The 24,376-nt window shown below is 45.4% G+C and overlaps 1 protein-coding gene and 1 pseudogene across 1 annotated transcript in view; both read left to right on the forward strand.

The window, feature by feature from the left end:
• The window catches only part of LOC141133745 (NACHT, LRR and PYD domains-containing protein 12-like), a 28,694-nt gene extending 22,049 nt beyond the window's left edge, over positions 1-6,645 (forward strand). The window contains exons 5-6 of the mRNA XM_073623279.1: positions 6,349-6,422; positions 6,515-6,645. Of these exons, the coding sequence (XP_073479380.1) occupies positions 6,349-6,388 (40 nt within the window). The 3' untranslated portion in view covers positions 6,389-6,422; positions 6,515-6,645. The remainder of the gene's footprint in view (positions 1-6,348; positions 6,423-6,514) is intronic.
• Positions 6,646-7,508: 863 nt separating this feature from the next.
• LOC141134381 (nuclear factor 7, ovary-like) overlaps positions 7,509-24,376 on the forward strand; it is a 33,856-nt pseudogene continuing 16,988 nt past the window's right edge.

The following is a 24,376-nucleotide window of genomic DNA, read 5'->3' on the forward strand; positions in this document are numbered from 1 at the left end:
CCGACGGAAAAATGTTCAATGGGAGCTTTTTGTTGCAAATTCAGACCATGTGTAGGCTCCATCGGACATTTTCCGTCGGAATTTCCGACAAACCAAATTTGAGATCTGGATCTCAAATTTTCCGACAACAAAATCCATTGTCGTAAATTCCGATCATGTGTACACAATTCTGACGCACAAAGTTCCACGCATTCTTGAAATCAAGCAGAAGAGCCACACTGGCTATTGAACTTAATTTTTCTTGGCTCGTCGTCGTGTTGTACGTCACCGCGTTCTTGATGATCGGAATTTCCGACAAGATTTGTGTGACCGTGTGTATGCAAGACAAGTTTGAGCCAACATCCGTCGAGAAAAAAATCCATGGATTTTGTTGTCGAAATGTCCGATCGTGTGTACAGGGAATAAGGCTCAATTCACACTAATGTGTTTTTTGATGCATTTTGCAGAAATGCAGGGACATTTTTTTAACATGTGTTCCTATGGAACATGTTCACATCAATGCATTTTTGTGCCTCTGCGTTTTTGGAAAGGGTCAGGGACTTTTTTCCTGCAAAAGGCTGGATTCATACCTATGCAGTTTTAGTGCTTTTTGCATTTTTCAGATTTGCACTACACAACGTGTTCCATAGGAAACCATGTCAAATGGACTGTAATGCAAATCTGCAAAATGCAAAAAGCACTAAAACTGCATAGGTGTGATTCCAGCCAAATGCAGCGTTTTGGATGTAATAGACTTCAATGAACCTCAATTTTGCCACGATTTGCTTTTTGAGATTTGTGTTTTTTTTTTTTTGCTGTACATACACTATGTATAACTGGTTGCTAAGGAGGGGGCTGGGAAGCTGGCCACCGCGTCCTTAACAACAGAGGAGTCATAAGTTGTCAGCGGGCTTCCCCACCGACAGCTAAACGTAAAAAAAGAATTGCCGGAAAAAACAAAAATGGTGAAAAAAAATGCCACGGGGTCCCCCCGAGGTCCATACCAGGCCCTTTAGGCTAGTATGGATTTGCAGGAGACCCCCCACACCAAAATGTAAAAGAAAAAAATGGTGTGGGGTCCCCCCCAAAATCCATACCAGACCTTATCTGAGCATGCAGCCTGGCAGGTCAGAAAAGGGAGGGGACGAGTGAGCGCCCCCTCTTCCTGAACCGTACCAGGCCACATGCCCTCAACATGGAGGGTGGATGCACCTTGTCCCCATGTTGATGGGGACAAAGACATCTTCTTGACAACCCTTGCCTGGTGGATGTTGGGGTCTGCGGGCAGCCTCCCCCCTATGTGAATGAGTATGGGGTACATTGTACCCCTATACATTCACCAAAAAAAAGTAGTGTAGTGTGAAAAAATACAGTAGACAGTTTTTAACAAGTCTTTTATTAAAAATATCTTCTTCTTCTTCCCCACTTCTTCCTCCATCTTCTCCTGCATCTTCCTCCTCCAGACTTCTCCTTCTCCTGCTGCTTCTTCCGTTCTTCTTCTTTCTTCTGTCTTCTTTGTCCGGTCTGCTTCTTCCTCTGCCGCCGCACCCACCGATGACCCTCCTCTGATTCTGTGTCCCACTGATCTGGCCATCAGATGACGTCATCCAGAGGCCCGCCCCATTATGATGTCACAGAACCGTCATGCCCCTGACGGTGACTTCACAAGAGGGTGGGGTCTGTGGATGATGTAATTCTATGACCACTCCCCCATCATTATCTAAAAAATGCTTGACATCGGCGCGGACAGATCAGCGGGACACAGCATTGGAGGAGGGTCGTTGGCGGGAGAGGTGGCAGAGGAAGAAGCACACTGGATAAAGAAGACCGGAGAAAGAAGAAGTGCGGAAGAAGAACCAGGAGAAGGAGAAGCCCAGAGGAGGAAGATGCAGGAAAACTGGAGGAAGAAGAAGATATTTTTAATAAAAGACTTGTCAAACTGTCTACTGTATTTTTTCATGCTACACCACTTTTTTTGGTGAATGGGTAGGGGTACAATGTATCCCATACTCATTCACATAGGGAGGGAGGCCGGGATCTGGGGGCCCCCTTGTTAAATCCATACTAGACCCAAAGGGCCTGGTATGGACCTGGGGGGGACCCCACAGCTTTTTTTTACATTTTTTTTTGCAGGCAAATTCTTTTTTTTTACATTCAGCTGTCAGTGGGGAAGCCCGCTGACAGCTGACGACTCACTGGTTGTTAAGGATACGGCGGCAGGCTTCCCGGTCCCCTCCTTAACAATAAGCTATATACAGTGTAAAAAAATGCAATGTCCAAAAACACAGCAAGCACTGCAAAAAGCACTGCAGAAACACTCTGCAACATGCATAGATGTGAATCGAGCCTGAGACCCCATGCACACTATTAGAATTTCTGCAGATTTTTGTCTTCAGATTTACCAAAACCATGTAGTACAAGGGCCTGCCTGATTGCATACAAATTGAAACTTCTAAGGTTTGACCTCATATTATTGGTTTTGGTAAATCTGAAGACAAAAATCTGCAGAAAATCTAATAGTGTGTATGGGGTCTCTGAATAGTGAAATATATGCACCATTGGGTGGTGGCAAGATTATGGAAGTGGGACATAATTTTGAGGTCTTCTGACACCCGGGCTGCACTGTAATAAAAAAAATGGAAGGACAGAATGACAAACATTCTATACAATTTCTGTAGAACCCATTGGAGGTGTCTGTAGTTATACAGATAATGAGAGAGATGATTTAGATTTCCTGTGCCAGTCACAGATTCCCCAGATGATGGAGAATTTATTTCTCATCCCAAGTTTTATCAATACAGAAGGGTGGATGAGGAAAATCAGATCTTCCACTAAAAATCGTAGTGAGGTCCTACAATCTTCCACCCCATCCCCCACTGTCTATCCAATTTGGCAGTATAACTGAGCCAATCAGATGGGTGTTCTCATCCTGTACACACGACAGCCCAGCACACCAGGCATGCAGTCTGCTATCCCAATGGTTGGATGGCCACGAGGGGTTTCTGTATTAGGTGGGTGATTTGCAAGGTGGTGGGGGGCCCCATAAAAGGAGGACACCTTTCAAATCTCTAAAGTGTGAGGACAGAGGGGATTGTTTGGTGTAATTACATACTGGTAGACCGTCCTTTAAGGGTGCACGGGTGCTGCCCCCTCTCTCCAGCCAACTCTATGAATAATGGATAGATTCATGCATAGCATGAATCCAACCAAGGCCGCCGCTGCCACCCCCTATTTAGGCATCTGGCCCCTTTTCGGACATCGGCCGCCTGAATTACAGCAGCGGGGGTGTTTTTTTAAGCACCTGATTAGAGCCATAGGCTCCAATAGGCTTAAAAAAGGGGGACTTGGAGCGCAGAGCATTCTGCTCGCAGTCCACCCAGGTGTGTTAGAAAAGCAAATTAATATTTGCTTTTCTAACACTGAACCACCTCTCCGCCAATCAGGAAGCACGGGTCTAATACCCGTCACCTGATTGGCTGAAGGCACAGGCTCCCCTATTGGACGCCTAGCAGAACGGAAGAAGAGAGGAGGGGGAAGTATGGAGGACACAGGAGCCATCCCACAGCTCACTGCCATCAACCACTGCCTGACCCGCCACCAAGATAGGGTAAGTGCTGGGCAGACAGCGGGCGGGGGTTGCAGTGGCTGCATTTGATGGGGACAAAGTGGCGGCATTTGATGGGGCACAAGTGGCTGCATATGATGGGGCACAAGTGGCTGCATATGATGGGGCACAAGTGGCTGCATATGATGGGCACAAGTGGCTGCATATGATGGGCACAAGTGGCTGCATTTGATGGGGCACAAGTGACGGCATTTGATGGGGCACAAGTGGCTGCATATGATGGGGCACAAGTGGCTGCATTTGATGGGCACAAGTGACTGCATATGATGGGGCACAAGTGGCTGCATATGATGGGGCACAAGTGGCTGCATTTGATGGGCACAAGTGACTGCATATGATGGGGCACAAGTGGCTGCATATGATGGGCACAAGTGGCTGCATTTGATGGGGCACAAGTGGCGGCATTGATGGGGCACAAGTGGCTGCATTTGATGGGGCACAAGTGACTGCATTTGATGAGGCACAAGTGGCAGCATTGATGGGGCACAAGTGGCTGCATTTGATGGGGCACAAGTGACTGGATTTGATGGGGCACAAGTGGCTGCATTTGATGGGGCACAAGTGACTGCATTTGATGAGGCACAAGTGGCAGCATTGATGGGGCACAAGTGGCTGCATTTGATGGGGCACAAGTGACTGGATTTGATGGGGCACAAGTGGCTGCATTTGATGGGGCACGAGTGGCTGCATATAATGGGCACAAGTGGCTGCATATGATGGGCACAAATGGCTGCATATGATGGGGCACAAGTGGCTGCATATGATGGGCACAAGTGGCTGCATTTGATGGGGCACGAGTGACGGCATTTGATGGGGCACAAGTGGCTGCATATGATGGGGCACAAGTGGCTGCATATGATGGGCACAAGTGGCTGCATTTGATGGGGCACAAGTGGCGGCATTGATGGGGCACAAGTGGCTGCATTTGATGGGGCACAAGTGACTGCATTTGATGGGGCACAAGTGGCTGCATTTGATGGGGCACAAGTGGCTGCATATAATGGGCACAAGTGGCTGCATATAATGGGCACAAGTGGCTGCATATGATGGGCACAAATGGCTGCATTTGATGGGCACAGTGGCTGAATTTGATGGGCACAATGGCTGCAATTGATGGGCACAATGGCTGCAATTGATGGCACATTGGCTGCATTTGATGGGCACAGTGGCTGCAATTGATGTTTTTTTTTCAGTATTTCTCAGTTTGTTTGCGCCCCCAAAAAATTTTGAGCACCAGCCTCTTATGAAGAGATGAGATCACACATCCTGCCATCTACAGTACATACAATGTACGTCAGATCTACTCCCAGCATATGAAACCACTGACGTACATTGTACATTACACATTGCACACATTTACAGGAAGACAGAAAAATACTACACATTAGTGTGTATAAAAATGTCCCTCATGTCTTACAGAGCACAGTATGAGATCCCCCTTTTCCATCATTTCTTACAGAGAACAGTATGAGCCCCCCTTTTCCATCATTTCTTACAGAGCACAATACGAGCGCCCCCTTTTCCATCATTTCTTACAGAGCACAGCATGAGCTCCCCCTTTTCCATCATCACAGCAACATTTCCTCCTTTAACCACTTACGGACCGCCCAACGTCATTATACGGTGGCACTTTGAAGTGGAATATTGTTGTTATGGCAGCAGCTAGCTGCCACAACACTAGTATCCTCTTCTTCTGGGGGTGGTCCGCTTTCAGATAAAAGTGGTCTCTGTGGCGGATTGGCCCTCTCTGGTGCCATCCGCCGCTTACCGGAGCCGCCGTCAGCGGCGGAGGCAATCGGGTCCTCTTCCATGTTAGGTATGGAGCTGAGTGAGGGGAAGATGGCCACACCTGGCTCCATACCACTGCAGGCCGTAAGTGACGTCAAAACGTCACTTCCGTCTATAGCTCTTAAAGAGACTTTTTTTAAACAATTTTTTTCAAACAACATTTTTTTTTTATTGCATTTAAGTGTAAACATGAGATGTGAGGTCTTTTTGACCCTAGATCTCATATTTAAGAGGTCCTGCCAAGCTCTTTTCTATTACAAGGGATGTTTACATTGTAATAGGAATAATATTACTTGTAATAGGAATAAAAGTGACACCGAACAGTGTAGAAATAAAAGGTAAAATAAATAAAAAAAAACAAAACAAAATTTAACGCGCCCCATCCCGCCGAGCTCATGTGCAGAAGCAAACGCATACGTGAATAGCGCCCTCATATGAAAATGGTGTTCAAACCACACATGTGAGGTATCACCACGATGTTAGAGCAAGAGCAATAATTCTAGCACTGGACCTCCTCTGTAACTCAAAACATGTAGAATTTTTTAAATGCTGACTATGGAGATTTTTAAGGGTAAAAGTCTGTCGCCATTCCACGAGCGGGCGCAATTTTGAAGCGTGACATGTTGGGTATCAATTTACTCGGCGTAACATCATCTTTCTCATTATTAAAAAAAAATTTGGCTAACTTTACTGTTGTCTTATTTTTTAATTAAAAAAAGTGTATTTTTTCCAGAAAAATTGCGCTTGTAAGACCGCTGCGCAAATACAGTGTGACAGAAAGTATTGCAACGACTGCCATTTTATTCTCTAGGGTGTTAGAAAAAAAATATATAATGTCTGGCGGTTCTAAGTAATTTTCTAGCAAAAAAAAAAAGATTTTAACTTGTAAACAACAAGTTTGAAAAGTAGGCTCTGTCTTAAAGTGGTTAACACTCTCATTTGATTCTTTATTGAAGGGAAGAAGGATGGGAGGTATCTATAGACAGAAGAACATAAGAAGGTCTTGGTGAAGCCATCTCCTCCTCTGCAGGTAATACACAGATCCTGATATGAAGAGAATGTCCAGAATGGAATGATATCATTACACTGATTATTCATCATTTTCCTTTTCTTCACATACAGACCATGATGATTCTACTGACTGATATCTACGGAACGTTATTCCGGAATTATCTGACCAGTGATCTGTCCTTCCTCCAATTTCTCCATTTTACATTGTATTGTTATTTCTTAAAGTGTTACTAAACCCACAACAGTAGTCTCTATATGCAGAATAGCATGCTTGTTATACTCACTGTGGAACTTAAGGGGTTAATCCTCTGCATTGTGTAAAAAAGGCTGTTTGATCCTGTATGCACAGATCCTCCCCCTCCTGCAGGGTCACTGGACAAGTCCGGATAAGACACAGCCAGAGTAGTCCTGCTGCACATGCTCAGTTTGGTCTCTATTGCTGGAGAGAATATTTCCTGTTTGAACTGAGCTTTTCATGTCACATGATATTGACATCACACATGTGGGTGTGTATACAGATCCTAAATGACAGCCCAGTCCCTCCCTCCTCCTCCATGCCCAGTAACTAAAAAACAACACAGTGAGTGGGATGCCACATCTTGATTGATGGAAGATCCGCCTCCCATGAAGGCTTTAGGAGGCAGGTATCAGTTATAACCTGCGGACGTATAGATATTTCTAAACTTTTAAAAATACATTTATTTCCCAATTTCTAAATTCATAAATAATACAGATTGTGCCAAAAATGTGTTATGCTTTCTTTTTTTCATATTTGTGATGCTTTTTTCTCTCTTTCTGTGCCTTTCCTTTTTTCTCTCTCCCCCTGTCATCCTCCTCCCACCTGGCACCCCACTGCCACCTTTCTAACACCCCACCCCCTGTCATCCTCATCCTCCTCCCACCTGGCACACCACTGCTACCTTCTGTCAGAAAAGGGTTGCTGGGAGCAACAGTTCTACGCAAGTGGGTGCGCGCTTGCGGGTGCCTATGCGCGTGCGCATGCGCGGGCACACGGGAGTGCGCGAGCGTGCGGCTATTGGCACCAGGTGCACTATTTAAACTCTGCCATGACAAGGAAATCTTGCTGTCTGGCCTACAGCGTTCCATGAGAGATATCCGTGTTCCTGATCCATTCCTGTATTATCCGGCTTGCCTTGTGAATATCCTTTGCCCTCAGCCTGCACCTGACCCCAGCCTGTCCACGATCTTGCTCCTGTCTGATCCTCTGGCTCATCTGTATCAGTCTGTTACCGACCCGGCCTGTCTGACCTTCCTGTGTCTCAATCTCTGGGACCATCCACCTGTATCCTGTGAGAGTGTCTGCCTTCCTGCTTCAGCTTCCAGTCTGCTGCATTCCACCTGCTGTTCCAGTTGTCTCAGCAACATCCGGAGCTTTTAGACCTGCCCACCAGCTGTTGATCCTGCCAGGCACTCGTGCTGTCCTGTACTCCTGTGCTAACTGTCATTCTCATCTTCACCTTGCTAACACCCTACCCCCTGTCATCCTCATCCTTATCCTTATCACAACTGGCAACCCACTGAAACCTTGCTAACACCCTACCCCCTGTCATCCTCATCCTTATCACAACTGGCAACCCACTGCAACCTTGCTAACACCCCACCCCCTGTCATCCTCATCCTTATCACAACTGGAAACCCACTGCAACCTTGCTAACACCCTACCCCCTGTCATCGTCATCCTTATCACAACTGGAAACCCACTGAAACCTTGCTAACACCCCACCCCCTGTCATCCTCATCCTTATCACAACTGGCAACCCACTTCAACTTGCTAACACCCTACCCCCTGTCATCCTCATCCTTATCACAACTGGAAACCCACTGAAACCTTGCTAACACCCTACCCCCTGTCATCCTCATCCTTATCACAATTGGAAACCCACTGCAACCTTGCTAACACCCTACCCCCTGTTATCCTCATCCTCATCACACCTGGCACTCCACTGCAAGCTTCCTAACACACTACCCCTGTCATCCTCATCTTCATTACACCTAGCACCCCACTGCAACCTTGCTTACACCTCCCCCCCTTCATCCTCATGTTCATCACACCTGGCACTCTACTGTAACCTTGCTAACACCCCACCTCCTGTCATCCTCATCCTTATCAAGATTGTAGTGGGGTGCCAGGTGTGATAAGGATAAGGATGACAGGGGGTCGGGTGTTAGAAAGGTTGCAGTGGGGTTCCAGATGTGATGGGGTTGACAGGGGGTAGGTTGTTAGCAAGGTTGCAGTGGGGTGCCAGGTATGATGAACATGAGGATGAGGATGAGAGGGGCTGGGGTGTTAGCAAGGTTGCAGTGGGGTGCCAGGTATGATGAACATGAGGATGAGGATGACAGGGGGGGAAGGTGTTAGCAAGGTTGCAGTGGGGTGCCAGGCGTAAACAGCGTGTGGGGAAAGAACTGCAGATAACCGGCAAGTCTGTTTACATGTGATCATCTGTAATGGGACACAGCTGATCACATGGTAAAGGGCCTCTGTGATTGGCCCTTTACTATGATCAGCTGTGTCTAAAGAACACATTGGTCAGAGAGCGCGCCCCGTGGACGCCCTATCAGAACTGGAGAACTGGAGAACCGCAATGTAGCTGTCTTTTGGCTGGTTGGGAACAAGTTAAACGTTGTACACAGTACAGTCTGATACTGAATAGAAAATCATACACTGTGACCAGTTTTGACACTGTTTGACAATTTGTATGAAGTTGTTAGCTTTAGCTTTATTTTTTACTTAGTGTATAGTTTCTGAAAGAGCTTAGCTATATTGTCTCTACTCCTGCTGCTCAGTTATGACACAAAAAAAAAATCAGTTTTCTTCCTTCAACGCAGTGGGGTGGCTATGGGAGCTAAATTTGCTCCAAGCCTCGTCAATCTTTTTATGGAATTATGGGAAGAGGAGGTCATTTATGCCAGGAATATTGGGAAGTAATTTTTTTGGTGTCTTTATATTGATGACGCCTTTTTTATGGTGTGGTGATGTGCATTCTCTCCAAGAATTCATGTCTTATTTAAACACAAACTCCTGCGGGATCTGATTCTCCTATGAATGGAGTGATATGGCTATTCATTTTCTTGACTTAGTTGTTGATAATATAACAAACCACTAACCAAAACACTAGAAAATACGGAAGTGAAGGAGAGGGTAACAACTATAATTACATGGTCCAGGGAGGGTCATACACTCGTATATAAGACATATCCTTAACCCGTTCCTGGAGAAAAAGCCAAAAAACCTGCTTGTATAACTGCAAAATAAGAGACAAGCAGGTATGTTCCTCTAGATCAAAGCATAAACAAAAAAAATGGGACCAGAAGGTCAAGGGACAGGATCAGTAAAGGAGGAACTCACTGGCTGTAAATATACACTGGAAATCTTTATTACATGGGTATAAATGATAAAGTAAAATTCCACCCACACTTAAAGCAATGGAACTAACCTCCACCACTAAAAAAAAAAAATGTGACATAGTGCAAAGTGACAGTTTCACCACCTGGTACCCTCAACAGACATACCAATTACCTCATAAGTATATAGTAAATGACCACCCTATTAACCCACTACTGGGAATAAACGAAATAACATAAGAATAAATCTTACAAAAAGGGCAGACTGTACAATCAACGCTATGAAATCTGAGGACAAATCTGGAAGAAAACTGAAGTGGATCCTGCCTGAGCAGGTTGCTGAAATAGGAGGACACTGAAACCTGAAGAGAAAAAAGTCCTGTAAAAAACGGATCCTAAGGATGGTATTGATGAAGACAGTCCTGTATCCTGTTTATATATGCATGAGATAATAATGGAACAAATAATCCAGTCAAATTACAGACGATCTACACAGATCTAAAATGATGTTGCTAGACACATACCTTCCATCCTCTGCCCCCTGTATACTCCTGTATGTGGGAGGGGGGAGGGGAAGCAGCGGGTCTCAGGGAAAGCAAACAGGGGTGATCAGATTGCTGCTACGGGGACACATCGGGGCATGTGTGGCAAAAGGTATCTTCTCCACTAGTCCTGTGGCTGCCACGTATGGATCCGAAGTTCCTTCGCTGTAGAGCGTGAAATAGCCGGGGCCCCGCCGAACTTTTCACTGTGTAGACCCGAAGAATTTCCTCGTGGATGCCAGGCACAACAGCCGTATGGCGTAGATGAGAGGTCCCAGCTCTGGCGGTTCACAGCTGGGACGGAGCGCTCCGCAGCCTAGCTCAACTAGACCAGGTATGGTGTCATGATGATTGAAGCGCATTATTTCTATTATTACATTGTAAAATAAAACAAAATAGTTCAACTCACTATAATGCAGAATGAGTGGGAGCCCTGAGCGTGTCACTTGCCACCATCACCTGCCACCAGATGTGGATTGTCACTTGCCACCTTAATTGCCACCACATGTGGATTGTCACTTGCCACATCGCATGCCACCAGATGCAGTCTGTCACTTGCCACGTTTATTGCCTCCAGATTCAGCTTGTCACTTGCCACATTAATTACCGTCAGATGCGGATTGTCATTTTCAACGTCACCTGCCACCAGATGCAGCTTGTTACTTGCCACGTTACTTGTCACTGGATGCAGACTGTCACTTGCCACATTGCCTGCCACCAGATGCAGCTTGTCACTTGCCATGTTACTTGCCACTAGATGCAGATTGTCACTTGCCACGTCACCTGCCACCAGGTGCGGATTGTCACTTGCCACCATTGCCTGCCACCAGATGCAGCTTGTCACTTGCCACATTAATTGCCACCAGATGTGGATTGTCACTTGCTACATCAGCTGCCACCAGATGCAGCCTGTCACTTGCCACATTTATTGCCACCAGATGTAGCTTGTCACTTGCCATGTCACCTGACACCAGTTGTGGATTGTCACTTGCCTCCATTGTCTGCCACCAGATGCAGCTTGTCACTTGCCATGTTAATTGCCATCATATGCAGCTTGTCACATGCCACGTTAATTGCCACTAGATGTGGATCATCACTTGCCACATTACTTGCAACTGGATGCAGACTGTCACTTGCCACATTTCCTGCCACCTGATGCAGCTTGTCACTTGCCACATTTATTGCCACCAGATGTAGCTTGTCACTTGCCACGTTAATTACTGCCAGATGTGGATTGTCACTTGCCACGTCACCTGCCACCAGATTCAGATTCTCACTTGCCACGTTAATTATCACCAGATGTGGATTGTCACTCGCCACGTCAATTACCACCAGATGCAGCTTGTCATTGCCACGTCACCTGCCACAAGATGCAGATTGTCACTTGCCACGTTACTTGCCACTGGATGCAGACTGTCACTCGCCACATTGCCTGCCACCAGATGCAGCCTGTCACTTCCACATTAATTGCCACTAGATGCAGATTGTCACTTGCCACATCGCCTGCCACCAGATGCAGCCTGTCACTTGTCATGTTTATTGCCACCAGATGCAGCTTGTCACTTGCCACGTCACCTGCCACCAGGGGCAGATTGTCACTTGCCACCATTGCCTGCCACCAGATGCAGCTTGTCACTTGCCACATTAATTGACACTAGATGTGGATTGTCACTTGCCACATTACCTGCCACCAGATGCAGCTTGTTTCTTGCCACATCACCTGCCACTAAATGCAGCTGGTCACTTGCCATGTCACCTGCCACCAGATGCAACTTGTCACTTGCCACGTTAATTGCCACTACATGCGGATTGTCAGTTGCCACGTTACTTGTCACCGGACACAGCTTGTCAATTGCCACATTAATTATCACCAGATGCGAATTGTCACTTGCCACGTCACCTGACACCAGATGCGGATTGTCACTTGCCACATTGCCTGTCACCAGATGCAGCTCGTCACTTGCCATGTTAATCGCCACCAGATGCAGAGTTTCACTTGCCACTTTACTTGCCACCGAATGCGAACTGTCACTTGCCACATAGCCTGCCACCAGATGCAGCTTGTCACTTGCCACGTTAATTGCCACCAGATGCAGATTGTCACTTGCCACGCTTATTGCCTCCAGATGCCGATTGTCACTTGCCACATTGCCTGCCACCAGATGCAGCTCATCACTTGCCACGTTTATTGCCACTAGATGTGGATTGTCACTTGCCACGATACTTGCCACTGGATGCGGACTGTCACTTGCCACATTGGCTGCCACCAGATGCAGCTTGTCATTTGCCACGTTAATTACAGCCGGATGTGGATTGTCACTTGCCACGTCACGTGCCACCAGATGCAGCTTGTCACTTGCTACGTTTATTACCACCAGATGCAGTTTGTCACTTGCCACGTTAATTACCGCCAGATGCAGATTGTCACTTGCCACATCCCCTGCCACCAGATGCAGCTTTTCCCTTGCCACATTACTTGTCACTGGATGCAGACTGTCCCTTGACACATTGCCTGCCACCAGATGCAGCTTGTCACTTGCCACATTAATTGCCACCAGATGCAGCTTGTCATTTGCCATGGCAGCTGCCATCAGGTGCGGATTGTCACTTGCCACCATTGCCTGCCACCAGATGCAGCTTGTCACTAGCCACATTAATTGCCACCAGATGTGGTTTGTTACTTGCCACATCGGCTGCCACCAGATGCAGCCTGTCACTTGCCACCTTTATTGCCACCAGATGTAGCTTGTCACTTGGCACGTCACCTGACACCAGGTGCGGATTGTAAGTTGCCAACATTGCTTGCCACCAGATGCAGCTTGTCACGTGCCACATTATTTGCCACCATATGCAACTTGTCACTTGCTATGTTAATTGCTACTAAATGTGGATCATCACTTGCCACATTACTTGCCACTGGATGCAGACTATCACTTGCCACATTGCCTGCCACCAGATGCAGCTTGTCACTTGCCACATTAATTGCCACCAAATGCGGATTGTCACTTGCCATGTTACTTGCCACCGAATGCGGACTGTCACTTGCCACGCTGGCTGCATCCAGATGTAGGCTGTCACTTGCCACGTTAATTACCACCAGATGCTGATTGTCATTTGCCAAATTACCCGCGACCAAATGCAGCTGATCACTTGCCATGTCACCTGCCACCAGATGCAGCATGTCACTTGCCACGTTAATTGCCACCAAATGCGGATTGTCACTTGCCACGTTACTTGCCACCAAATGCAGACTGTCACTTGGCACATTGCCTGCCACCAGATGCAGCTTGTCACTTGCCACATTAATTACCACCAAATGCGGATTGTCACTTGCCACGTTACTTGCCACTGAATGTGGACTGTCACTCGCCACATCGGCTGCATCCAGATGTAGGCTGTCACTTGCCATGTTAATTACCACCAGATGCGGATTGTCACTTGCCAAATTACCCGCCACCAAATGCAGCTGATCACTTGCCACGCCACCTGCCACCAGATGCAGCTTGTCCCTTTCCACATTAATTGCCACCGAATGCAGACTGTCACTTGCCACATTGCCTGCCACCAGATGCAGCTTGTCACTTCCACATTAATTGCCACTAGATGCGGATTGTCAATTGCCACATTGCCTGCCACCAGATGCCACCTGTCACTTGCCATGTTTATTGGCACCAGATGCAGCTTGTCATTTGCCATGTCACCTGCCACCAGGTGCAGATTGTCACTTGCCACATTGCCTGCCACCAGATGCAGCTTGTCACTTCCACATTAATTGCCACTAGATGCGGATTGTCAATTGCCACATCAAGCGACACTAAGGTGGAGCGTTTTTAAGGTGGAGTGGTTATCCCATGAATGAACCAAAGGCACATTATTTAACAAGCATCTGGTGAGAGGCCAATCTGCAAGGTGGTGGTGTGTCACAAAGTCACATATAAATAAGAAGAGACACAAGAGCACGATAAGAATACAGTCTCATTGTTTATGGGACTTGAAAATTGTTATATGCACATGAGGGGCAATTTTCAGCTGTTTTAACAGGTTTTCATGTGTGATTCACACGCAGTAGAAGGCCATTGGTTTACATGCACTTGTTTGATTTGTGTTTTTTTGATTTGTACACAGAAGATGGCTATTTGAACTTTTAGGAGATATTACCGTATGATACATCTCTTTATCACATAGCATTAGGAATAGAAATTTATATTGTAAGTGGTGTAGAGATACGAATAGCGCATTCACATTTACTAATTTTTCACAATTGCCACATCGCCTGCCACCAGATGCAGCTTGTCATTTGCCATGTCACCTGCCACCAGGTGCAGATTGTCACTTGCCACATTAATTGCCACTAGATGCAGCTTGTCACTTGCCATGTCACCTGCCACCAGCTGCAGATTGTCACTTGCCACCATTGCCTGCCACCAGATACAGATTGTCACTTGCCACATTAATTGCTACCAGATGTGGATTGTCACTTGCCACATTGGTTGCATCCAGATGCAGCCTGTCAATTGCCATGTTAATTGCCACCAGATGCGGATTGTCACCTGCCACATTGCCTACCACCAGATACAGATTGTTACTTGCCACATCACCTGCCACAAAATGCAGCTGGTCACTTGCCACATCACCTGCCACCAGATGCAGCTTGTTCCTTTCCATGTTAATTGCCACCAGATGCAGACTGTCACTTGCCACATTGCCTGCCACCAGATGCAGCTTGTCACTTGCCACATTAATTGCCACTTGCCACATTACTTGTAACCAAATGCAGACTGTCACTTGTCACATTGCCTGCCACCATATGCAGCTTGTCACTTGCCACTTTAATTACCACCAAATGCGGATTGTCACTTGCCACGTTACTTGCCACTGAATGCAGACTGTCACTTGCCACATTGGCTGCATCCAGATGTAGGCTGTCACTTGTCACGTTAATTACCACCAGATGCGCATTGTCACTTGCCAAATTACCCACCACCAAATGCAGCTGATCACTTGCCATGTCACCTGCCACCAGATGCAGCTTGTCACTTGCCATGTTAATTGCCACCAGATGTGGATTGTTACTTGCCACGTTACTTGCCACCAGATGCAGACTATCACTTGCCACATTGGCTGTCACCAGATGCAGCTTGTCACTTGCCACATTAATTGCCACTAGATGTGCATCGTCACTTGCCACCATTGCCTGCCACCAGATGCAGCTTGTCACGTGCCACGTTAATTGCCACCAGATGCAGCTTGTCACTTGCCACGTTAATTGCCACTAGATGTGGAGCGTCACTTACCCCAGTACTTGCCACTGGATGCAGACTGTCACTTTCCACGTAAATTACCACTAGATGCAGATTTTCACTTGCCACGTTACTTGTTACCGGATTCAGCTTGTCACATGCCATGTTGATTACAGCCAGATGTGGATTGTCACGTGCCACATCACCTGCCACCAGATGCAGCTTATCATTTGCCACATTGCCTGCCAGCAGATTCAGCTTGTCACTTGCCACATTTATTGCCACCAGATGCAGCTTGTCACTTGCCACATTAATTACCACCAGATGTGGATTGTCACTTGCCACGTCACCTGCCACCAGATGCAGCTTGTCACTTGCCACGTTACTTGCCACCTGATGCAGACTGTCACTTGCCACATTGCCTGCCACCAGATGCAGCTTGTCACTTTCACATTAATTTCCACTAGATGCGGATTGTCACTTGCCACATCGCCTGCCACCAGATGCAGCCCGTCACTTGCCGTGTTTATTGACACCAGATTAAGCTTGTCACTTGCCACGTCATGTGCCACCAGGCATGGATTGTCACTTGCCATGTTAATTGCCACTAGATGCAGCTTGTCACTTGCCACGTCACCTGCCACCAGCTGTGAATAGTCATTTGCCAATTTAATTGCCACCAGATGCAGCTTGTCACTTGCCTCATTGGCTGCCACCAGATGCAGCTTGTCACTTCCACATTAATTGCCACTAGATGCGGATTGTCACTTGCCACATTGCCTGCCACCAGATGATGCCCGTCACTTGCCACATTAATTGCCACCAGATGCAGATTGTCACCTGCCACATCGGCTGCATCCAGATGTAGCCTGTCACTTGCCACGTTAATTACCACCAGATGCGTATTGTCACTTGCCACATTACCTGCCACCAGATGCAGCTTGTTACTGTACACATCACCTGCCACCAAATGCAGCTGGTCACTTGCCACGTCACCTGCTACCATATGTAGCTTTTCCCTTTCCACGTTAATTGCCACCGAATGCAGACTGTTACTTGCCACATTGCTAGCCACCAGATGCAGCTTTTCACTTGCCACGTTAATTACCACCAAATGCGGATTGTCACTTGCCACATTACTTGCCTATGAATGCGAACGGTCACTTGCCATATTGCCTCCCACAAGATGCAGCTTGTCACTTGCCATGTTAATTGCCACTAGATGCAGATTGTTACTTGCCACATTGCCTGCCACCAGATGCAGCCTGTCACTTGCCACATGTATTGCCACCAGATGCAGCTTGTCATTTGCCATGTCACCTGCCACCAGGTGCGAATTGTCACTTGCCACCATTGCCTGCCACCAGATGCAGCTTGTCACTTTCCATGTTAATTGCCACCAGATGCAGCTTGTCACTTGCCACATTCATTGCCACTAGATGTGCATCGTCACTTGCCACCATTGCCTGCCACAAGATGCAGCTTGCCACTTGCCATGTTTATTGACACTAGATGCAGATTGTCACTTGCCACGTTACTTGCCACTGGATGCGGACTGTCACTTACCACATTGCCTGCCACCAGATGCAGCTTGTCACTTGCCACATTAATTGCCACTAGATGTGCATCGTCACTTGCCACCATTGCCTGCCACCAGATGCAGCTTGTCACTTGCCATGTTTATTGACACCAGATTAAGCTTGTCACTTGCCACGTCATGTGCCACCAGGCGTGGATTGTCACTTGCCACGTTAATTGCCACTAGATGCAGCTTGTCACTTGCCATGTCACCTGCCACCAGCTGTGAATAGTCACTTGCCACTTTAATTGCCACCAGATGCAGCTTTTCACTTGCCACATTAATTGCCACCAGATGCACCTTGTCACTTGCCACGTTAATTGCCACTAGATGTGGAGCGTCACTTGCCCCAGTACTTTCCACTGGATGCAGACTGTCACTTGTCGTTGTAAGTCGTCGTAGCTATATGTCAGGTCCTTTAAGCGGGATAGCAGGCGCATGCGCACTCCTGCTTCACTCGGGGATGCCAATGCTCGAGGCTGACGGTCGTGATGACCGCTGGCCACGGGTGATTGCGGGCACAAGAGGCAAAACAGGGACGTGTGTGTGTGTGTGTAAACGCACAAATTCCAGTTCTGTTCTGTGAGGAGAGACAGATCGTGTGTTCCTAATAGCTAGGAATCATGATCTGACATTTCCTCTGGGTCAGTCACCTCCCCCTTCAGTTAGAAACACACACAGGGAACACAGTTAACCCCTTGATCGCTCCCTAGTGTTAACCCCTTCCCTGCCAGTGTCATTCTTACTGTAATCAGTGCATTTTTATAGCACTGATCGCTGTATAAATGACAATGGTCCCAAAAATGTGTTAAAAGTGTCCGATGTGTCCGCCATAATGTCGCAGTCCCAATAAAAATCGCAGATCGCCGCCATTACTAGTAAAAAAAATAATAATAAAAATGCTATAAATCTATCCCCTTTTTTGTAGACGCTATAACTTTTGCACAAACTAATCAATATACACTTATTGCTATTTTTTTACCAAAAATATGTAGAAATATGTAGAAGAATACATATCAGCCTAAACTGAGGAAAAATTATCTTTTTTTTTTAAAAAAAGGGGATATTTGTTATAGCAAAAAGTACAAAATATTGTGTTTTTTTCAAAATTGATGCTCTATTTTTGTTTATAGCGCAAAAAATAAAATTTGCAGAGATGATCAAATACCACCAAAAGAAAGCTCTATTTGTGGGAAAAAAGGGTGTCAATTTTGTTTGGGCGCACCGTGGCATGACTGTGCAAATATCAGTTAAAGCTACGCAGTCATAGGTGTGCGCACAGGGTGTGCCAGGTGTGCCTGGGCACACCCTAATCGCTTTGTGTGGTGCATATTCCCCCCTGTTTAGACCACTGATGTTTCATCCAAAAAAAAATGTTACAAAATAAAATAATTTTAAAAGAATAAAAATACAACTACTGACACTGTCCACTGCCCTACACATGCATATGTATTTGAGCTTTGGGGTGCACACCCTAATGCAATAGGCTGCGCACACCTATGTACGCAGTACTGAATCGCAAAAAATGGCGTGGTCATTCAGCAGCCAAATCTTCCGAGGCTGAAGTGGTTAAAGGGCCATTTTTTTTTTCAAATGACGAATTTTATATTTTTCTAATTGCATTTTAGTGTAAATAGTGTCAAAAAGACCTCAGATCTCATATTTAAGAGGTCCTGTCATGCTTTTTTTTCTATTACAAGGGATGTTAACATTCCTTGTAATAGGAATAAAAGTGACACTTTTTTTAAAGAACAGTGTAAAAATAAAAAATAAAAGGTAAAATAAATAAGAAAAAAAAAATTGAACGTGCCCCGTCCCGCCAAGCTCGCGTGCAGAAGCGAACGCATATGTGAGTAGCGCCGCATTTAAAAACTGTGTTCAAACCACACATGTGAGATATTACCGTGATCGGTAGAGCGAGAGCAATAATTCTAGCCCTAGACCTCCTCTGTAACTCAAAACTGGTAACCTGTAGAATTTTTTAAATGTCGCCTATGGAGATTTTTAAGGGTAAAAGTTTGCCGCCATTCCACGAGCGGGCGCAATATTGAAGCGTGACATGTTGGGTATTATCAATTTACTTGGCGTAACATTATCTTTCACAATATAAAAAAAATGGGCTAACTTTACTGTTGTCTTATTTTTTAATTAAAAAAAGTGTATTTTTTCCAAAAAAAGTGCTCTTGTAAGACCGCTGCGCAAATACGGTGTGACAGAAAGTATTGCAATGACCACCATTTTATTCTCTAGGGTGTTAGAAAAAAATGTATAATGTTTGGGGGTTCTAAGTAATTTCCTAGCAAAAAAACCTGTTTTTAACTTGTAAACAACAAATCTCAGAAAGAGGCTCGGTCCTTTAGTGCCGGTTCACACAGGGGCGACTTGTCAGGTGACCTAGCCGCCTGACAAGTCGCCTCCCGTTCTAATAGGAGCGACACAAGTCGCTCCGACTTAGAAAAAGGTTCCTGTAGTATTTTTGGGGCGACTTCAGGCGACTTGCATTGACTTCTATACAGAAGTCGTTTTGCAAGTCGCCGCTGAAGTGGTGTGCAGGTCTCCTCGGTGAGGCGACCTGCAAGTCGTGCCGCCCCTGTGTGAACCGGCACTAAGTGGGCAAATTATTTAACAAATTCAACAAATGACTTGTCACACACAGGATGAGATTACTTCCAGTTACACCCACAGATACATTCTGATACTTCTCCTGAGTATGAGGTAGACAGGTGCAAATTGTTTTGGTCTGAATCTAAATTCGGACACGTTTTGGTTTGGATTTTAAGGGGAACTCCATGCTTTTTTTTTTGCTTTTTTTTATTGCTGGAATCTCTGCAAACAAACAGCGATCATTGCGCAATATATAAAAGCTGTTTATTGTAGCCAAGTTTAAAAATAAGTTATTCACTCACATTTGGAAGTGCCCATGAGCCGGCACCAAGCTGTTCCAACAGCTTATGATGGGTGTGGGTATGGTGTCATTCGATTCCCGTGCCGGCGTGCGATACAAGCCTTGTTCGCAACCAGCTTGCACTCCACCCCTCGCTTTCGCCCGGTCCGGAAGTGACGTATTGGCGTGACAAAAGAATCTCCCAGCAGCCTCTATGCGTCCTGATGACGCATACTATGATGCGAAACGCATAGAGGCTGCTGGGAGATTCTTTTGTCACGTCAATCTGTCACTTCCGGACCGGGGGCGAAAGCGAGGGGTGGAGCGCAAGCTGGTTGCGGGACGGGAATCGAACGACACCATACCCACACCCATCATTAGCTGCTGGAACAGCTTGGTGCCGGCTCATGGGCACCTCCAAATGTGAGTGTATGACTTATTTTTAAACTTGGCTACAATAAACAGCTTTTATATATTGCGCAATGATCGCTGTTTGTTTTTTATGAGGATAACAAGGCTCATATAATACTCATTGGGGTCAGCAAAAGCACGATACAGGTGGAGTGGTTATCCCTACTAATGAACCGAAGGCGCATTCTCCACTGACAGCTGGTGAGTGGCCATTCTAGACGGTGGTGGTTTTTGTCATGACAGTGGTGGAATTGTCACGTATAACACTGATCTAAAGGAAGGCTGCATTGCACATTGCACTTTGCACACGAATTTGGACTTTTGGGGAAAATGTTATATATTTTTTTTGTATGCTGTTTACATGCTGATATTTGCAAATGGAAGGTTGCATTGCACATTGCACTTTGCACATGAATTTGGACTAATTATTTTTATTTTATTTTTGGGGGAAATGTTATATATGCCTTTTTGTATGCTGTTCACATGCTGATATTTTGGAATATTTGGTTATTGAAGGTATTGGTACACATGGCAGTAGTTAGGATATTTATGCAGGATAAACACTGAACAGGGAGGTGTATTGCAAGGGGAGTAGCACACTCAACATATACAATTTCAGTATACATTTATTGCAATTTTTTTTTTACCAAAAATATGTAGAAGAATACATATTGGCCTAAAGACATTATTTTTTTTATATTATTATTATTATTTATTTATTTATTATAGCAAAAAGTAAAACATTTTTTTTTTCAAAATCGTCACTTTTTTGTTTATAGCGCAAAAAAAAACAAAAAAAAAAATGCAGAGGTGATCAAATACCACCAAAACAAAGCTCTACTTGTGGGAAAATAAGGACATCAATTTTGTTTGGGTACAGCAAGACCGCAAAATTGTCAGTTAAAGCAACACAGAGCCGTATCGCAAAAAAATGGCCTGGTCATTAAGGGGGCAAATCCTTCTGGTCCTTAAGTGGTTAATAAACGCACTGCAAATAGATCTCATGGTACCATGATCCAGTGCAGGCAAACACGCTGCATTTGTGACCTGCGTTTGGGGGGGTTAACTTAACACTGACATCTGCTGCAGATCACAACTGCAGTGTATTCTGAGTGTGATTCTGGAAACACGCATGGAACTAGGGTTATCACCTCATCCCTTTAAACCCGAAAATATATGAATTACACAGGTTCTGAGGCTAATTTAATGCCGATAGTGCACCAAGTGAGTTTAATTACCAACTTAATCAGCCACAGAACCTGTGTAATTCACGTTCATGTGTTCGGGTTTAAAGGGATGAGGTGGCAACCATACATGGAACGCAGGCTTCCTGCACTGCATTGTGGTGTGAAGGAGCCCTCAGGCTTTCAAGGGACATACATGACCCATCTGATGTCCTCATCTCTGCAGTAGAGGGTCTGGCAGGGAGTCTGGAAAGGTCCTGTTCAGGATTTACACATCTCCCAGGCTCCTTTCTTCCCCCCCTTTCCAGCCCTCTGATCCTCTGTACACTCCGGGTTTTGCTCTCTCCCTTTTGGGCAGGTTAGGGTCACCTGGGACATCCAGGCAGAGCTCTGTAGTCTGGGGAGAAGACAGGAGGGATCTGATAGAGCTGAGGTTGGTGATCCTGGGAAGAGTTTGTATTGTGAAGATGACAAGTGTTAGGACTGTGCAGCTGGTGAACTAGGACTGCTATTGTGTAGTTAGTGGTGGGACGCGGCTAGGGGTTTGGTTGGAAGGTTGGAACTGGTTATTTCTGGAGCTCTGTACACCATCTGTACATAACCTGGAAATATCACCAATAGATGGACCACTGCTGGTCAGGAGATTACTGGACTGTATTTTTTATTTTTAATGATGGATGGTGGTAGGGATTTAGTGGCAATATAACATGCTTGATGGGTAAATAATACATTGTATAGAAGTCTACGCTTCAGACCAACAAGAGGGACAACTGAGAAGGAGATGGGAACAGAGGGGCTTGGTTCCATAGAGGGACAATCCCTCCAAATAAAGGACAGTTGGGAACTTTGCATAACGTGTATGTCCAGCCAAAATTCTTTTCCTAGTTCTGGATGGAGTTGGGGTTGCCACCTCCATCCCTTTAAACCCGAACACATATTAATTACACGGGTTCTGAGGCTAATTTTAATGCAGATAAGGCACCAAGTGAGTTTAATTACCACCTTAATCAGCAACAGAACCTGGGTAATTAATGTGTTTGGTTTAAAGGGATGAGGTGGCAACCCTAGATGGAGTGGGGAAGGATTACACCCCCTGTCACGTTTTACTGCTATCTGGGACCCCATGGGAGGTTTCCTCCCACTTCCTGTCTTGGTGACAACATTTTTACCAGACAGGAAGTGAGAGGAACTCTTTGGCAGCAATACAGACAGAAAATAGTTTTTCTATAATGGTGTTATAAACCGTGTCCCTGTTGGAGTTTTTACTTCACTTCCTGTTGGAGAAACTGTTGTCAGCAGGACAGGAAGTGAGGGGAAATCTCTTTTTAAGGCCTCATGTACACTGCTGCTGGTAAACGGACATTTAGGAGCAGTTGGGAGTTTTTTTCAACTGCTCCTGAACTCTCCTCTGTTATCTTAGCAGTACATGTACACAGGGGCGTTTTATAGTCATTTCTAGGCAGTTGCTTTTTGGAGGAATTTTTTGGAACCCCAGAAAATGCATTCAGAAGCTGAGTTTAGAGGGATTTCAAACGCAGCTACTTCCATTTTAGGCGCGTTTTCGTCTAGTAGCGTTTTCTTTAGGAAACATTTTTATTTATGATTTTTGAGCCTGGAAAATTCTAAAAACGCTCCAAAAACTCAATTATCACTGTATGTAAGCTTGATATACCATGTGATATTCTCCTCATCAGCCAATTATGCTTTACAATACACAACTTGCATTACTTGATGCTGAAGTTGAATAGGAATTTCACTCACCCGTCAACCATTGAGGATTTAACCTGATGACCCCCACATTGAGCTTGAGACCCTAATGTCTGGTTGTTTGCATTTCTATGAGGAAGTTCACCGCTCACAGGTAATTACCTCTCCTAGGTTCAGCTGTCTCCACAATCTAGCAGGGTGCAGGCTCTGTTTGCAAAAGGAGTGATAGGAAAAAATAAATCGCTGGATGGCCGCACTCCAAAAAATTCACCTTTTATTGAATAAAAATGGATATCAAAGCATCACAAATGGGTGCTGACGTGTTTCACACCAGGCACGGTGCTTGGTCATACATAGGTGCTACATATACAGATGCATATATACAATTTAACATAATGGTCAAAACATGTGTACCATTAGTGGTCGAGTTGAAAACATCTGTGAGCGTCTAAAATCTACATAACCACCACAGAAAATAGAAGATTTTTTACTAGAAAGAAGACAGCAAGTGCAACAAAACATACCATAATCATATAAAATGATCCCATGTATAGTAAAATCAACATGGACCAGCATATGCGACAAGGAAGGTGACCAAAACGCCTATCACCCAACCATAATAACCAGTGCATGATACACAATGATTTTGATCTGCTAAAACATTAAAGCTCTATTAAGGCTCCGTTTCCACAACTGCGAGTTGTTGTGCGATTCAACACATGTGAAGTTGCATTACAGGTCAAAAGCCATATATTTCAATGGTGCGTGTTCTAATTGGTGCGACTCCAAAAAAAGTTTTTAGCACTACTTTGTTCCGAATTCAGTGCAACTTGTTTTAACATGGTTTTCACCGGTTGCATGAAATTGCATTGCAAAGTCGCACTGTAAATTGCGCAACCTTGGGGTTGCAATAGTGGAAACAGAACCCCAAGGTATCCCTTCTTTAAATAGACTTGTATATAAATACCGGTAATATTTGGTAGATGGTTAATGGGTATATCTATCTCTTTGGTGACTCTGTTTTGTAGCTAGGTGCCTATGCCTGTGTATATACAGAAAC

The sequence above is a fragment of the Aquarana catesbeiana genome, linkage group LG03 (genome assembly GCF_042186555.1).
Source record: "Aquarana catesbeiana isolate 2022-GZ linkage group LG03, ASM4218655v1, whole genome shotgun sequence".
NCBI classification, from domain to species: domain Eukaryota; kingdom Metazoa; phylum Chordata; class Amphibia; order Anura; family Ranidae; genus Aquarana; species Aquarana catesbeiana.